The sequence below is a fragment of the Vidua macroura genome, chromosome 8 (genome assembly GCF_024509145.1).
Source record: "Vidua macroura isolate BioBank_ID:100142 chromosome 8, ASM2450914v1, whole genome shotgun sequence".
NCBI classification, from domain to species: Eukaryota; Metazoa; Chordata; class Aves; order Passeriformes; family Viduidae; genus Vidua; species Vidua macroura.
This window is the reverse complement of record NC_071578.1, coordinates 9,167,126-9,184,905: the sequence shown is the minus strand read 5'-3', so window position 1 is coordinate 9,184,905 and position 17,780 is coordinate 9,167,126. Positions and strand designations below refer to the sequence as shown.

The 17,780-nt window shown below is 37.5% G+C and overlaps 1 protein-coding gene across 4 annotated transcripts in view; it reads left to right on the top strand.

Moving 5' to 3' along the window:
- VTI1A (vesicle transport through interaction with t-SNAREs 1A) overlaps nucleotides 1-17,780 on the top strand; it is a 258,051-nt gene that overhangs the window by 139,761 nt on the left and 100,510 nt on the right. For all 4 annotated transcript variants that reach the window (XM_053984455.1, XM_053984454.1, XM_053984457.1 and 1 more), the window contains one exon: nucleotides 16,302-16,372. In XM_053984455.1, the coding sequence (XP_053840430.1) occupies nucleotides 16,302-16,372 (71 nt within the window). The remainder of the gene's footprint in view (nucleotides 1-16,301; nucleotides 16,373-17,780) is intronic.

Here is a 17,780-nt window from a genome sequence, read left to right as displayed (position 1 = left end):
TCTAGGAATACTATAGATCTAATTGGCACTATTAAATCATTACAGCACATAATAGATGGAACTTCTGACTAAATCAACTGTGTTTTTAATGATGATAAGAGTTTTTAAATTAGAATGGATACAACATTCTTTATTTATTTCTATGGTGTAGGAAGGTTGTTAACTGTAATGGCTGATCAATTTAAAAGAGGGAAAGTAGCCAGTATTCTATAAATTCTCTCTTCTGGTTAAAATTTAAGGTGGTACTGAGTTTTCAAATACAAATTCTGAAACTAAACTATTCAATTGACTCTTTGTAAGTTTTTCCAGTATGTGGATCTACAGTGGCTTCTGTAGCTCCTCATGTTCCAATCTTAAAGGCGATTTTCTGTCCAGCAGAAAGAATATACATATCATACAAATTGGACACCATTGTAATTCTATTTTTTCCTTGAATGTTGCATTGAAGTTCAGATTCTGCATGAATCAGAGGGTTCTTAAAGCTTAAAAATTGGTATTAGTCAATAAATCTTCATGCCATTGCTAGAAAATAATTAAGTAGCATTACTTTCATTTTGTAGTAGAGAATGATGGTAGCCTAGATATAGCCAAAATTCAGATGTTACCCTCCTGTTCTGTAGTCATTCCTCTTTTAATCCAGAAAGACCTTTTTTGTAATATAAGGATCTTGCTGTTGTTATAATTAGTCAGCATAGTCTTGGTCTTTGCTTTTCCCCCACTGGTTGTCTGAGACCCTGTTCTTCAATATCCCGGATTCACTCCCTAAATTGTGTTCATCTTCCAGTCAGTTCTTTAACTTTTGTCTTGTTTTCCTTTCCATTGCCATAGCAAAATATCTTCTCGTGTCTTTTAATTTTAATGGTGCTTATTACCAAGTTGTCCTTATGCTTATTAACAGCTTTCCAGTGAAAAGATGGAATATAAAGTTTATATAATTATGGTCTTGTAGAAAAGTGAAAGTGAAATAGTGAATTCTTACCCTTCCTTCCGACTTCTGGTTACATCCTTCTTTTGTCAGCTTCTGAGCTGAAAAAAAAAATGGTAATAAGACTTTTTACTCTTGGACATATTGTAGAGATCTCTGTATTAATTGATACCCCACATTTTCATAGATTTTAAGATCTAGGAGGAGAACAATAAGTATTTGTCAAGGTGTTCTGCACTGAGGCCATAGAAATGCAATAGTTAATTTTGTAATAAAGTATTCCTACCACAGACTGTAAACCAGGTGTGACTTCAAGGAGGTGGAGGAGACAACAAGCAGGTATAAAACTGGTTCAGGGGAGGAGAATCAGGACATAAAAGACTATTTGAGAGTTTCTTCTAAGTAAATCTCCTCACAGCGGTCCCCAGTTCTTTTTCGCCAGGGTTACATTTGATTGCTGGCTTTGACAGCTCACTGCTGGCAGTAGGTTTCAAAAATGTCTAATCCAGCTGGATTGTTCTGTCTTCACATTTCCTTCTGACATCAAGAGTGTGTACTATTACAGGGAAAAAAAAAAAAAAAGGGAAACAAGGAGACAGAAAAAAAACCCTGGTTGCTTCTATTATGGGATTTAAGATAAAACAGAAAATATAGACTTAATAATTAAAGCCATGAAGGCTGTGGTGATGTTTTGTTTTGTTTGGGGGGCAGGAGGAGAGAAAGCAAAAGCTCACAACGCATCCTTAACATAGGCTCAGAGCTGTGATTTCAGCCCCGAGACCTAACAAACATCGCATACAGAGTGCAGTAAATGCAGTATTCATAAATGTATATGCTCTTTGTGACTTCATGTCAGCAGGGTTCTGTAGACCCTCATTTGTATCAAATAAACTTCAAATGGTAAAGAATACGTGCCAGCCAGGGACGAGCATCACTTTGAATTGTTCCTTGTGTATCGTTCCTGAAATGGGAAACATGGCTGGCTTCCTGTTTGTCAGGAGTGAAAAACAGGCACATCTTCTGTAATTATTAGTAATAGTGTCAATTTAATAAATTATTCACTCATGACAACAAGATTTACATTCTGTTTGCTGATAGCCTGTGGGGGATAGTGTTTGCTTTAGGAAGGTAAAACCTCACAGTAATGCAGTGTACATCGTAAATCCCTGTGTCACACCTGCTCTGAAACACTGAAGACAAGTGGTGCTAACTTGTTTCTTACTGTACCTTCCTCCTCCCCTGTGGATGATACTCTCATGGGCTCACTAGATTTTCTGCTATTGCTTATGCATTTGGGACTAGACATTTAGAATTCCAGCTAACACAAAGGTTCATGGTTGTGCCTGAGATGTCCATGGACTGTGAAGAAATTATTATCCCTGGTATATCAATTGACAAGAGAAGCCAGACCAGAGATTGCAAGAGTGGGATGAGGTGATGAGTTGTTTATGCTCAGCTCCTTTCAGTCATGGCAGCATGGGAGAAAGTGCAGAAATGCTTGAGTAAAAATTTAACAGGTGAATGATATCTGAGCTGAGAGAGGAATTAATATGCTGATAGACAATGGAAGAAGTCAGACCATGAAGGGATTGGCTACAGAAGGAATGTAGCTATTGTTTCATGTGCTGAACTGGAGAGAGACAGTGGCATGACAGAATAAGACCAGTATGATACTAAAGAACAGTGTTTGTAGCAAGGTTCTAGATTATTGTAGGTGGTGCATAGATTTTTTTTTTGTCAAGGCTAAAACAAAAGTATGTGATAATATAAATAAAGGGTGAGAGCTTAGAAGAGGGTTTTAGGGAGGGAATGGCTGGGACCAGTCTGTTTCCTATTGATGTCATGCAGAAAGAATCAGAGAGCTTGCCCAAAATGCAATGATGGAAAAAAGAACTGAGTAAAAAAAGCTGTTGAGGCTGGGTAGAAAGGAAGACAATTGTGTTGCGTGTCATGAGAATAGATGGCGTGGAGGCATGTTGGGGGACAAGGAATTGCTGTGTTGTGTTGAATTTGAGTTGAAGGCTAAGCAGTGAGAGAGATGGGAGAGAGCAGTGTAGCAGGGAGGGAAATCTGTCCCTTATTAAATAGTAACTGAGTTGGTGCATGAGATTTTCCAGCCATAAATCAACTGCAGCTCTGTGGGGAGGAAGCCAGAGCCTTACACAGCCCTCACAGAGAGGGCAGGAGCCTGGGTGCAGAGGGAGGAGGAGATTTCAAGAGGGAAAGCCTGACCAGTTGTGTCAAAGGCACATGTGAGCTTCCCTCATCCACCAGCTCCCCATCTGGGAAGTTTCCCTATCCCTCCATCCATCCTAGTGCTGGGCTGGAGGAGCTGGCTCCCACCACGTCAGTAGAAGCAAATCTACACTGGTTTGGGCTGGGATTGTTTTCAAATCACTGCTTTTCTCCTAGATTGCCTCTGGGTTTCTCTAAGAGAAACCCCCAAGGCTGTCGTGATAGTTTGCAGTTGAACAAGAGACCCCAGAAAAATCTGATTGTTTGCTGTAAGATGTCCTACTAACAGAAGCTGGGCAGCATGTGGGCATTTGCTTGTTTCAGTGGAATTCTAGTAGAAGCATTATTTACTCCTGTTTTACTGATAGAGTAAATAGGATAAAAGAAATAAGATGACTTGCCAAAAAATCAAATAAGAGATCTGTGATCAGCTCATAGTCCCTTGCTTGTAAGTACTCTGCTTTATGTCTTTGTAATTCAAAAGCAATTAAAGCAATGAAAAGAAATAAAAGATATTAAATAAAATAGTCCCCAGCACGTCTTCAGCAATTCCTCTGCTAAAACTTGTGATATGGTGTGAAAGAGGTTGAAGCTTTCCTCCTTGATAATACATTAAATAATTATAAAATTTTTATTTCACCTTAAGTAGGAATAATATTTGATTGTCATTTAAACCAGTTCTTTAGAATCCCATACTTTTACTCAAAATAATCCAAGAACATTTAATAAGTCTTAAAATATTCATAACACACGGAGATCATTACTCTCGAGACCTTTGTACAAAGCAGTGAAGTGTGTTAGACATATGGCAAAAACCTCTTAATTTCTTATTTCTTGCTATGATTATATGGAAGAAAGGAAAATTCTCTGTTCTTTTCCCCATTGCAATCTGCATGCCATTGTTTTATCTGTTGTGGGCCAAAGTCATCTCACACACATGTTCACTGAAGAACATGGAGTTAATCAGGCTTGAATTTAGCTCTGTAAATATATGCACAATAATAATAAATTCAGTTTTCTGTACAGTATTTCAGATAACAAAAAAGAGGACACAATTTATTTCTATATCCCAGATGACATTAACAGCCCAAACTGTGTTGCATGACAGATGCTGGTACCTACCTTTTATATTATTGGTAATTATCTGAAGTCGTTAATTGCTGTGGCATTGAGTATTAAGAAAACAGTCAAAAAACAATTGGTATGTCCTGCATTGGAAATGTATCTAAATATCAGAAGCCCTGTCACAGTACTTAACTGTATGAAGAGACGATGAAAAATTTGTTTTAATTAAATTTCAATGTGATTGTCTAAAGTCAAGTGGAACCTCCATGGATTAAATCTAAAATAAAACTGTGGTTACAGTATATGGTCATAATCCCCAGGTCTGTTGTGTTGAAATGACAGTATAATGAGTAGAAGTTAAAATGTCCTCTGCTTTCAAATCCTCATGGTTGTCATTTGATTAAATAATAGTGCATTCTGTTTGATGTTTTGGCTTTATTATTCAGAAGCACTTCAGTATATGTGCCCTACCTTTGTATTATGTGCTCCTGGCAACCAGGTATCCATATAGGTTCTTATTTACACACCTGCAACAGAGACACTGCACGTTTAGCTTGCCTGTGTGCTGCTTGAATATGAAATTTTAATTATTCCTCTTAATTATGGTGCATTCACCAAAAAGAGGGAAATCATTGGTCAGGTACAAAAAGAAACTGCTTAGTATTTGAAGGAATTTGATAATTTTGTTGTAGTTCGTAGCTTGGCAGGTGGTAATAATGCTATGCCAGCACTGTCAAAATATGAAAATTAAAGTGACGATGGGTTTTAATGAAATCCATTTGACAAATATAATTAAGGTGTTTTAATATGAAGCCCTGTAATAAAGACTACCGGTGGACTCCCTGAGGTCCTGACTAATTGTGTAGATTGCTTTTAAGCTTTGAATAGTTTTATTGGATAATGAACTGTTAAGAAGTGTTAGATCTTTCTTAAGCAGAATTTGGTTTGAAAAAGAAGAGGAGAGACAGGCCTGAGGTGTGGCATTTTAAACATAATTAGAAGAGAGATTTAAGTTAACATCTTTGATCTTGCTGTCAGTTTTTGATTAGAGCTGTAAATGCTTTAATCAAGTGCAGTGTAGTCATTACATTTCTAACTGTTTTTAAACTGCGAAATTACTGAGACACTGACATCGGTTTAACACTTCCTGAGAATTTCCAGCAAAGTTATGTTTGTAAACTGGGTGTTTGCATTAAATTGTCATACTGCAATAATTTAACAATTCAATAGATCATGGGATAATTATATTTTGGGGTTCTAATAATCTAAAAACCCTTTATTAGTTTAAATATAATGTTCTGTAGTTGAGGAGAGTGGGCCACTTCAGACTTCATTTTAAAAATAATTTCTAATCTTGTTTTTTTTTTTTTTCAATTAAAATGGTATTCAAACTAGTAGTTGTAATGAAAATGAATATTTAAGAAGCTAAGTGCAGTATTGAAATGCCTTCCATAGGAAAATGATTATTTTAATGTTGCACACTGTTTGACCAATGTGGATTCCTTCACACCCATTTTAGAGCCAGGGGAGCAGGCACAAGAATTTACCAGGGATACAGTAGTGCCTGAGACACTCAGTTCTGTTCTCTCAAATTCCTGTCTTGCAACATTAAAGATTGTTTGAAGAAATTTCTGAAAGATCAATTTATTATATATATATATTTTTTTACTGGCATCCAAAACAGCAGTAAAATGTGAAAATGGCCATGGGCTCAGGTCTGTAACGTCAGTGAGGATGTTGGGCTGGATGGTATCTGCCCATAGGTGGCATGACTTCATTTCAAATACAGAACCCAGCAGTCTGGGGCCCTTTCTCAAATCTGACCTTGCCTCCCTGTGTTCTTGATCTTAGAGCATGACAGAAAATCCAGATATTTGTCTCTTTACTGTATGGGCTAAGGGCTACTCATATTTGTCTTCTAGAAATCAAGATTTAAGGTACAGCAAAGAAAAACATACTAAATGCATTCTGTCTGCAGCATAGAGACCATCCACACAAATAAACTCTAACAGTGTCCTGCTAACAAGTCCCACAAACTTGTTAATGATGTCCCACAGCAAACCACCTGTGCCTTTGGCAGCATGTCCTGCATGCTGACAAGTCTGGCAGACCAGGAGAGAGAGGAGATGTCACCCAAGCCTGGGACATGCCCACAGAGACTGTCCAGCTGCCAGCACTTCTCCGTGGCACCTCCAGTGCCCATGTCAGTGCCAGCTGCAGTTCAGGTAGCACCCAGGAGCAAGCAGCAGCCTCTCTGGTAATCATAACACAAATCCTTGGGGACCCAGGACATTTTCAGTAGCTAGGATGGCACTTGGAGCACTCCAGGCTGCTGCTTTGGGAGCTTCCAAGCAGCAGCTGCTGCCCCATGCAGGAAACTGCTCTAATCTGGAGCAGTTTGTGCTTAGAAATCTCCAGGTCTGCCCTAAATCAAATCATATAGTGGTAGTCTAATGTACAGGTGCCAAAACTGTTGGTAAGTGTCACTGAGTTGCTCCATCACAAGAAATCACACTTTTCATCTTAGGCACTTACTGAAAAATCAGGTTTTTCAATATTTTTTCCTAGCAGGGATGCCTTAGAAACAAATTGTGTCTATATGCAACAAAGGTCCTATGTAAGTCAACCTCTGAAACACCATCTGAAGAGCTTAACTTGATCCTTAAAATATGAGTCTGTTCTGAGGAGTGCTGTAAAAATTCTGTTATAGGATAGTCTGTTTTTCCATCTCAGCAATTTCCAGAAGAAATATCTTTGTTTTTCAAGTACAAGAGCAGAGACTTTTGAGTTATGTTTATATGTATATGCATATATATACACACAGAGCCCTGTGTGTATAAAATTCAACCAGGATTTTAAAATTAGTCTGGATTCTTTCCCTTTTGTATAACTCCTGATAATACTGATTTGCAAGGCCATCGAGTATTTTTCATTGTTCCCTCTGAACCTTTGCTGTGGGTTTAGTGAGGCAGTGGTTTTCTCAGCATTACTCTGTGTGTAATCAAAGGCAACATTGCAGATGGAAATAACTAGCACTTAGCTCATGTGTGTGAAAAAGCAGCAGAATCCATAGCTGCATTGGTCCTACACGGTAAAAAAAAAAAAAAAAAAAAGAAAAAAAAAAAAAGAAAAAGAAAACAAAACAAAAAACAAAGCAAAAATGGCTTGAGATGGGAAGCTGTGAGTGGAGGAAGAGTGTAAATGTGCTGGGTAAGGAGCACCAAGATGTTTATCTTGATGTTTTGTCCTTTAGATGCAGGTTTTTAAAATGCTGTATATTTCAAATGAACAAAGATTCTGATTGATGGGTATAAATATTACAATGTAGAAAACCAAGGTTCAAAATGTATTAAAATGCACAATCTACTTAAGTTCATTACCAACAAAAATACAGCCAAGTGGGCATTTGCTAGAGATCTCTCCAGAAAATAAAATTCTGGGGTAGAGCTGGAACTTGAACTGCAGCCAGACCAATAAACTACAGATTGTCCCTTCCCTGTGTCCCTTGTCCCTCCATCTCCAAGTAGCTGCTTCAGATTTCCAGAGTCCTGGTAGAAGAAACATTCTTCTCTGCAAGAAAAACCACCATCATGACAAAACTGTTGTGCCTTGCACATCACATGGTTCTCTGGTTGTAAATTGCCCAATAAATACTCTAACATTGTCTTGAAAGGGGCTTTTCCTCTCCAAATTGCCACCTCTTTGGAGAGATACTGCATTTTCAAGGGAAAATGAATATTAATTAGTAATTTGGTACTCATTTTTCTTCCTTTTAAAAGATTTTTTTTTAGTATTGGTAGAAACTTTGAACAATAATTTTCCTCAGTATTCTCTTTATTAATATTTTTTATGCTTTAGTACTTTCATCCTCCAACTTTGCAATGCATTTCTTTTTATGGCATTTAGATTTTAAGAGATTCAGTTTGTGAAAAAAATGGGAAACATTGAAAGGACAAGCTAATTAATGTTTCTTCAGGCTATCCAAGGTACAGTGTTGTGTTAGAGTTTTGCCCCATTTGTAATTTATGCCTGTTAAAGCTTTATTTTTTCATCTGTTACTGACTTCTAGGCTTCAGTTTGCACTTACTGGCTGTAACAAGCATTTCACTTTACATGGAGAAAAAATGATTTTGGTTTCAGTCACTTTTTTACTGTACCTGGAAAAGAGAATGGGATTTGCAAATGATAAATGGGGAAGTTGACTAGCTAACTAATAAAGATTTGTCTTAATCAAGTATGATTTGTCAGAACAGGAGCGCACTGGGGTCAGGGCACACGCAATGAATAATACAGCATTCACTGGAGAGAAGGACCAGGCAAAAGGCCTCATAAATATGCTGCTATTACCCACTGCTAATTCGTATTCAAAGAGTGAGTTGCACTGAAGCCAGCTCCGAGGTTGCTGAGCTGTTCACCTGCTTCATGGGCTTTACCATGTTTAAGAAAGTTTATACATTTATATTTTTATATACACACACTGTTTACAGAATGCTTTATTTATGCACAGACCCCTGCACTTTTTGGTCAATGTGTTTAAGCATTATTTATTAATCAGCTTCTAGGTTTGTTTTATTTTTCTAATGTCTGGGTGCTATTTTATTTCTGGTTTTTGTTGTTTAAATATGAATGCGAATACAGCAGGAGATAGTTCCATTCACATTTGAAATGAATTTCTGAACAGTGCAAGAAAGGTTAAAACACTGTTTAGCTTCATGGAAGTATTAGAGATCAAACAGGCATAGACTTCTTGTTCATGTTGCAGCTTTCCTGACTTTCTAATTGACCTGTAGATCCAAGATAAATCTGGCATATCAGGATGTTGGGAGAAACCTGAACAAGCCCAAAGGTAATTTTGTTTGGTTCTGGCTTTACTTTCTGATGATAACTTTGCTTTTTGCTTCAAGGAGCATTTTCTTAGATTGAAACTGTTGAAGGATATACTCTTCTCGTAGGTCCACTGATGTCCAGAGGAGATACTGCAAAACACTCTTGTTTTGATAAGTTTCTTGATTGATAAGTTTAAGCTACATAAATGGATCATAAATAATCAGTTTGAAAAATTACTAAATTCTTCCAGTGCTTACAGATTTAACTAGCAGTTTTTGTTCTCTGTCATTGTGCTACCTAAATGACATACACTGTGGTATGTAGTGGTTATGTAGTTAAATAAGACTGGAAAAAATTCTCACTCCACTCTTCAATTTTAAAACATATTCTTCAATGAATTTTCTTCATGAATTTCAAAACATTTTCTTCTCTTTTAAAAACATAATGTAACTTTTCTATTTGCTGGTTGGCTAATAGCCTATCTCATCAATTTTGTGCTCAGCTCTGTGTCTTGAAGTGCACTTGCTGCTTTAAGAATGGATCAGCTCTAGAGATAGAGCCAACTTTACAAGGCTCAAGCTGCTCAGTGCAGGAGTTTAAGTTGCCAACTCTGTACTTGCACTTTTTAAGTCTTCAAAATTACCAGTAATACAGAGTCCAGATTAATTATTTGTACTGCTCTGAGTTTATAGCAAACTGGGTAGATGGTGGAGCACTTTTGATTAAATAATGATTATGAATATAGCATTAGATGAACCAAAGATCACCATTGTGTCATCTCAGTGCTGTTTGGAGTCACAAGTTTAATTAAACGTCAGCTTGTGGCTCAAGTTTTAGAGGATGTATTTCTGCAACTTAATTTAGATGCAATCAGGATTTTTAATACTCTCCCCTGCTAAACCACTTTCAGACAAGTTCAAGGCTGGCAGTACTGCAATGAAGTATCACCCATTCCTGCACCAAGCTCAGAGCAAGTAGGGACTTCTTCCATCCTGGGAACACTTAAAAAGTAGCAAAAGAAGACACTGAGGGTTGGCTCCCAACTTTAGGTACGTTATTAGTGATTGAAAGGGGGGGTAGCAAGTTGTTTACTTATTGATGCACTAAGGAAAGATTTCTTTTTTGCCTTAGAACTTATTTGAAGGAAGAGAGTAGGGGAGGAAGATGCGGTGGGAGGAATTTGGAGCAGACAAGCACTGCTGGGCTGGGGCATGGCAAGAACAATGGCCAGCCTGCAATGTAGACAAGTGCTCAGCAGAATCAAAGTCTGCCACCTCCTGTGAATGTTGCTGTGAGGATGTTAGTAAGGGAGCTCAGCTAGATTGGTGATGGGAGTAGACAGAAAAAAAATACATCAGTTAGTGAGAAATGAGTTGTTTTTTACCAGTAGATTGATGTAAGTTAGGATTTCAGAAAAGGTATGAAACCTTAGAAACATAAAAAGTAACTGGAGGTGAAGTTACTAGGTCTGTCATCTTTCTTCTTTCTTTATCCTATTTTCTTCTCATTTATCTGCCTTTTTTTTTTTTCTGTGGAAGGACAAATCAGGCCTGGACCATGGGAGGCGTTGGTTATGAAATGCTCCCGGTTTGTTCTTAAAGGCATGTGGCACCTTCCTCAAATATCTTTTCTTCTTTATTTTGAACGAAACACAAAGACTGAATTCTGATTAGGTGGCCTGGATGTTTTTCTTTCTGGCTTCTCTGACCTCAGTCTAAACCAACCCCTTTTGCTCTTGACCAATAAAAATAATTTCATGAACATCCATTATAGCTTATAGGGAGACCTTTTCATTTGAAAAATGTTTGTATTTTTTACTTTGGTGAACATCTTGGACTTTGGAAGTTTGGGAGGTATTTTTAGATGTTACTTGCCTCCACAGTAAGACTGGGCAACTTCTTTTATCCTCTCTTGCAACTGAACTTCTGACAGCTCTGGAAGTATTGGATGTCCTTGGTGAATGCTGTGGATTGTCAGTGCTCTTTCCACCTGGATGGCATTTGCTTCTGCTGAAGAAGCCAACTAATCCCTATAAAAAGTAGCTAATTTTTATTTTATTGTGTTAATTGACCACTTAGCAGCATGCGGATTAACATCTTCATGGCAGATTCTTGAGGCATTTGAGCACTAACTCATGTTTCACTGTTCTGATAATGCTTTACAAATTCTCTCCATTGGCTTATGGCTGTTCCATTATCCTTCAGTTATCTGTATTACCCAGTACTTATTTTTAAACAACCTTAATGATCTAAATCCTTCTGTTTCTAATTATATCAGCTGTTCAATGTAAATATATGTCGGCTGTGAACTGGGGAATTTATTGGACTTTTACCTGTGTCCCTATACTTCAAGATATGTCATCACTTTATTAACTTTCTGCTGTCAGAAGCATAAGGTGTTTGACTCAACCCTGAATTCTTCAACTCCTGCAACCTATATTTTCCAAGTTTGCAAATCTGCTTGCTGTCACCTCTGAACAGTGAGCTTTTAACATTTTCTAGTATTTTTTCCTAGACACTGCTGTTGATGATTTATCCTAGTCTCCTAAAATCAAAACTTTTAACCTGTCCAAAATGGAGTGGCTTTAGGAAAAATAAAAAGTCCCAGCCTGTGTCAGCATAGTTTCCAAAAATCTTGTATAAGCTTCTGCTACATCTTCAGAGCATGTGATGTCTTTGTGCAAAGACCACACACAATTGCACTCCCCAAATGGCACTGCTCACTAGGCAGGGCTGAGGATCTCAGCCTGGAACTGTTCCCCACTCCTACTCTGGTCAACACACAGTGGTTTCTGTAGTGTATTTCATGATTCTGTAGAACAGCCATCATGATTTTTAACATGATCTTCTGCTTTTCCCAGTCTAAATTAATTTGTCTTTTCCAACCTCTAATTACATAGTTCAGATGCATGCATATGATGAGATTGAGCAAATCATATTTCCAAGCATCCTTTCTGTGATTTTGTTTAAGCTTTTTTTTTTTGAATTTTAACTCATATCAAGATAACTGCTGCATCTTATGACACTTTTATATGTACACACACACATATATATGCATATATACACAAAAATATATGTAAACACACAGGGTACACTTTGAGAGAAAAAGTGCTCTATAAACTATTGGATTATTTTATTTTTATATGTAAAGAAAAATGGGGAGTCTGTCTTCAAAATTCATAAAAATGTGTGTTTGTTTATCCTAAAGCCTGGAGAGACTCATTCCATGTCATTCCCGTCTCTTGAGTAAATATTTTAGTCATTCTTAGGGCAAAAAAGTATTATTGACTTGAGTGATCAGAAAAAGCTCTTTCACAATCAGTTTAGCTGATAAAGTACATAAATTCTTAAATTACTGGAGGCAAAAAATGTAAAAGAAACCAGTCAAGCAAACTTATTTTGTGTCCTTGATGTGTGTGTAGGTATTAGAAATCAAACTCTGTGGACCACATATTAAATGTGGACCACATATTAAATTACAATTTGTATGTATAAATACTGCATACAGATTACAAGCAAATTCCAAAGGAAAGGCTTATTCAGAAGTGCAAATCATTGCTAGAAGTGATCATTGTCTTTTGGGTTTATCTCAGCATAACTGTTGAAAGCCATGTGCCAGTTTGTGCCCACGTGAAGGGGGAAGATAGGTTTGTGTTTGTTACATTGGTGGGGGGGGGGGTGTTAGTTTTTTTTCTTCAAGTGAGGAAAGTTGTATTCATTCCTCTAATTAATTACAGTGTTTTAGGGTAAGAAATGTTATATTTTTCTTGCATAACATAGTCTCATAGAACCAGGCACCATTTGTGTTGGACTCACAACATGGCATTTTTGAAGTGCTTGGCAACAAAGAGGATGATTTCCCATACTTTGTTCAAACACCTTTAGGGCAGAATACATTTAGAGCTGTGGATTTTAGCATTCACCATTTAAGGATGATGCTTGTTAATATTATGTACTTTTTCAGAAATATTTTTTTCTGTCCATCACAGCATTGTTTAAGACTGAGATAATTGCTCTATCGAATATTCCTGCCCTCTGTCAGTACACAGATAATAATGATGTAAATGCATTCACCCTTCTACTTCTCACAGTTTAGCTGTAATTTTAAAACGTAATTTTATGCATCTCTTTGGGAATTTCAGTTAGAAGAAGCAATGCCACTCAGTCTTTGGTAGGACTTGCGACTAAACCATATTAAACACTGTCCATACAAAGCAACTGAAAGGTTGGCATAATCCCCAAATAATTGACGTTGTTAAGATTCTATGGAAATAACACCATTACTGGCAAGAGGCAACACCCTTTGGTTTGTGTATTGGTCTTAATTCATGCATCTGCACTACTGTATATCTTACAAACCTGACCTTAGCATGTAACTATAGTAGCTTTTTCAATGACTTGCATTATAAGTAGGCTGGGAAAATCCATACAACACCATTGCACAAAAAGCATGAATCTGCCAGATAGATGAATGTTTTAACTGAAAGGAAAACATCAGAGTTGTGGGAAAACCTGAAAAATGTTAGAAAGCAGTTATATCAAGCTTGTAATTAGGTGTACTGTGGGCTAGTGCTTCATTTTTCCTAGTCCCTTTCCTAGTGAAAGGTGCTTTCACTTGCAAACCAAGTGAAGAGACATGTCTTCATTGAGAAGTCTTTATTTTCTCTGTGTAATAATATTTTTGTTTGACAGTCTTGACCTTCCAGCTAAAAATCAAGTTTCACTGTCATCAGTGAATTTTCTGAGTTGAATGAGGATATGAAGAGGATAAAGGTGTCAATTTATGTTTGCAAACTTATTGTGATATTATGTTATCTCCGTCATATCTCTTTGTTCAACTTATGTTGTTATTTTAGCCCAAAAAAGGCCAAAGATCATCAACGAAAGTGCATGTAGAGTAAAGCTACTCCTGTAAAATTGATGATCCGTCCAATTATTTATCTATAGAGGCTGCTGGGAAGAAACGCAGCTATCTCAGTTCTCAGACCCCTCTGCTAGGTTGAACTTCATGGCTGAAGGTTTAATCCCTAAGTGTCATATCAACAATTCATTCTGTGATATTCTGGCTGACATGCTCTCCTTCCTTATTTATTGATGTCTTCAGTCATCGACAATGAGAGGAAAATACACTATTCGTCAAAGTGACGGTGTTTTACCCTCACTTACAGTTGATGCTGCTGTCACATTGATGGTTGGAAAATAAACTCAATCATTATAAAAAGCTAAGAGTGTGAACTTGCCAGTGACAGGAAGAAGATGAAAAAAAAAATATACAAACCCACAGTAACTTGCTTAAAAATTGGTGTAATAAAAATAAAACTGTTCCCTACAAAGATATTTGTGAGCTTTGTTCATGAGATACCAAACCATTTTAGCCATGTATTTTATACTTATTCCTTTGAAGGAAGATCTGTACCTCGTACTCCTTTATGTCTGCAAACATACATGTAATTTTTAGCACTAAATACACTTTTTATCGTTTCAACTTATGCTACTAGGTTGGTAATTTGTTGATTTTTGTCCCCCTCTCTTTTAAGAGATTTTGCTTTGTTGTTTTTTTTTTTTTTTCTCCCCTGGATTGTATTGAACACATATTTCTGTTTGTGTATTATAGTATTTTGAGTGCTTTAATGAGGAAAAGCTCAGTATAGTTCCATCCTGCAGGTCCTTTGACATGCAAACATAAGCAAGGCTCTTGTGAATCACTTTCTGAGGCTGCCATTTGTGTAACTGCACTGCACTGTGCAGCCTTTTTAACTCCAAACCCATGTATCTTACCACATTTCACCTTTGGGAGGCATTGTATATACAGCTAAAAGTAAAGAGCAGCGAGCCAAGAGGGACAAGATAGCATAATGAGGATGTCAATTTGTGGTCAGAGGAAATATTTATCTTACTTGTACTATACTTGGCAACTGATAGAGAAATATATATGTAATGAATTTCCTCAGACTTTATCTGGCAGACTGTGTACCTTGTGTTAAATGGATTTAAAAATAACATTGCCTGTCTCAAACTTTTAAAGTTTGAGGTGATTCTACTTTGGATTGTTCCTTGAAAATGGACTATCTATTTAAAAAAAAATCATAATTGTGTTTACTAACATATTGGTGAATTTTTAATTATCCATTTCTCAAGGCTCCCTGAATAATGACATTTAGGATCCCACTCACTCACCAGAACAAAAGCAAGGTGCTTTTTTTTGTTGTGTAGGAAAAAAAAAAAACATATTTTTGTAGTTTCACTGTTTTGGTTTGTATCTCTGGTAAGCCTGCTAAGTACCCTAAATGAATGTGCACAGAAATGCTGGTTGTCTCACACGTGCTGTGTGTCCTGAGGCAAAGCTACAGCTGCTTCAGCTCCTTCTGCCTGCTTCCCCATCTGTAAAATGGGAATGATTTAACTTATTTTTCTCCTTCGGGGAAATACAGGAAGGGTTTCTTAATATTTCTATAGACCTTTGAAGATTAAAATCTCTTCTCTATACTTGCTGCTAATATTTCAGTGTTAGAGAAGCATTTGATTGAAGCTGTTTGAAGAGTAAAGTTTTGGCATCTTGTGTTGTCTTTGTACCATATCTTGAGGCCTCTCCACTCTAATTTTGCAACCTTTGGTTCAGCGTAAGCTGCGGAAGCAAACAGCCCCTGTGTAAACAAACGGTGATGACTATAAATTAATGTCTCTGGCTGCTGTTGAAAACATCGGGAGATTACAGCCTATCTCTAAGCCAGCCAGAAACAGTCCATGGTGGAGCAAAGCAGTAACTGGGCTGAGCCTGAAAAAGCTTTCATTTAAGCATCAATGGTAAGTGCTGAGAGGCACTGAGAGAGGTTTTTTTTCCTAATATGACTTCTGTGTCTTTAGATGTACAAGAATGGCTGGTGTTTTAGCAAAGGCTTACTGACTTCCTTGGGCTTAAGGAGTAGATAGGAAGTATGAGCACCCAGCATCTAGAGCAAGTCTGAAAGTCTTCTTGCCTTTGTTTCACAGATCAAAGGTCAGCATCAATTCCCAGGGTGTAGACAATCTCAAGAGACTACAGAGGGGCAGCTTCTGGTTTGCTTCTTCAGTTTTATGTTATTTTAAAAACTTAAAATTTAATATAATGATGTATTCCTCTTTGCAGTTAGGAGGAGTGATTAGTCTGCCACATGTGTTAAATGCTCTTGTTAGAATCTAACTTGGCATTTTAAGGCCTTGCAGTCACAAGCTGTATTTTTCATGATTTACATTTTCATTTTTTAATGCAGAGCAGATTGGACAGGAGATGCTTGAAAACCTCAGCCATGACAGAGAGAAGATCCAGCGTGCTCGGGAAAGGGTAAGTTTGATAATAAGTAATTGCTGATTCTGCATTTTATTTGTATTGGGCAAGTTCTTTGTGCATGCAAAAATAATCCAGATGAGATATAATCACCATCTGCAGTGGAGAACTTACAAAGTGTCTTACATGGCCCCCATCCTGCCGAGTCTCTGTGATGGGGAGTCACACTGTAGTCATCAAAGCTGCTGCTGGGAGCAAATTTTCTGTCACTATCACAGTTAGGTCAGTGTTCTGTCCTTTGAAGGGTTTGTTACACTGTCCATTCCAATGACTTCTTGGGCTTCCTATGAAACAGTTCAATATCATAAGTGAGCTTCTAATAGTTGAGCAACCTTACTCTTTGTAGCTGCAGATGCAAATAGCAGCCCCTCGGGCAGGTCTGTGTGAGGAGCAGGTACTGCTGCTCTGTCTCTGCAGTCTCTGCAGCCAAGGTGACATATCCATGTCACTTTTGGCTCATGCAGCTTCCATGGGGATCAGCTCCACTGTGCAGAGTTAATGGAGATGCTCAGAAGCCCATCCCATCCAATGTGTACAAGTGCTCTGAACTTCCATGTGGGTGCCCAGCCTCTCTGTCTCTGGTTTCTGCTCGTGTCCATGACGTGTTCAGTTACTTTCCCAAGTGTCCAATTTTTACAAAGCCAGGTTCTCCCACACATTTCTTAACTGACCAGAGGCACTTTAAAAAAACTCCTTTAACTGTCCCAGGGAGTTTGTTCACTTGGATAGCTTTGATTAGTAATTCCTATAACAGCATTAATGTGGCATTTTCTGCCAGCTGTACCAGTTGCTTTCTGAAGTGCTGGGCATTAGCTACTTTAAAACACTAAATGTAGCTAGATCACTAAATGTAACGAAGAATTGTGAGAATTGACCAGTTATGTTCTGGCAACTTGGTGTCATATTTCACCTCCACTTCTCACATCCCCAGTGACTGCTGAGTCTGAAATGCTTTTCTGTTTCTAGCTGGACAAATAAAACCTAGGTAATGGAGATAAATGCCATGTACTCCTTTCTGCTGATCCTGTAGATCCCAGGGATGTAGTTCTGATCACTCAATGTATACATGGTTCATAGCATAACTTTTCCTTTTCATTGCTTCCCACCTGAGGAGCAAATTTCTTTGAAGGCAAAACTTGTAAGATGCAAAGAGCAAGATTAAAAATAAGAAGGATATTCTAGAAAAAAAAAAAAAAGCACTTGTCATAATGGAAGATCTCAACTTCCAAGTTTTTTATCAGGAGACACTTAAATACTTAAAAAAACTTAAAATATTTTCTTAAGGGAATTCAGAAAAATTCTCCAGTGGAGCCACATGAATCAACCTGTTCCACCTGTCTATATATACTCAGATTAACTTTCAGTGTAGATCTTGGATAATATAGCTAGTTTTCTATTTTCTGGA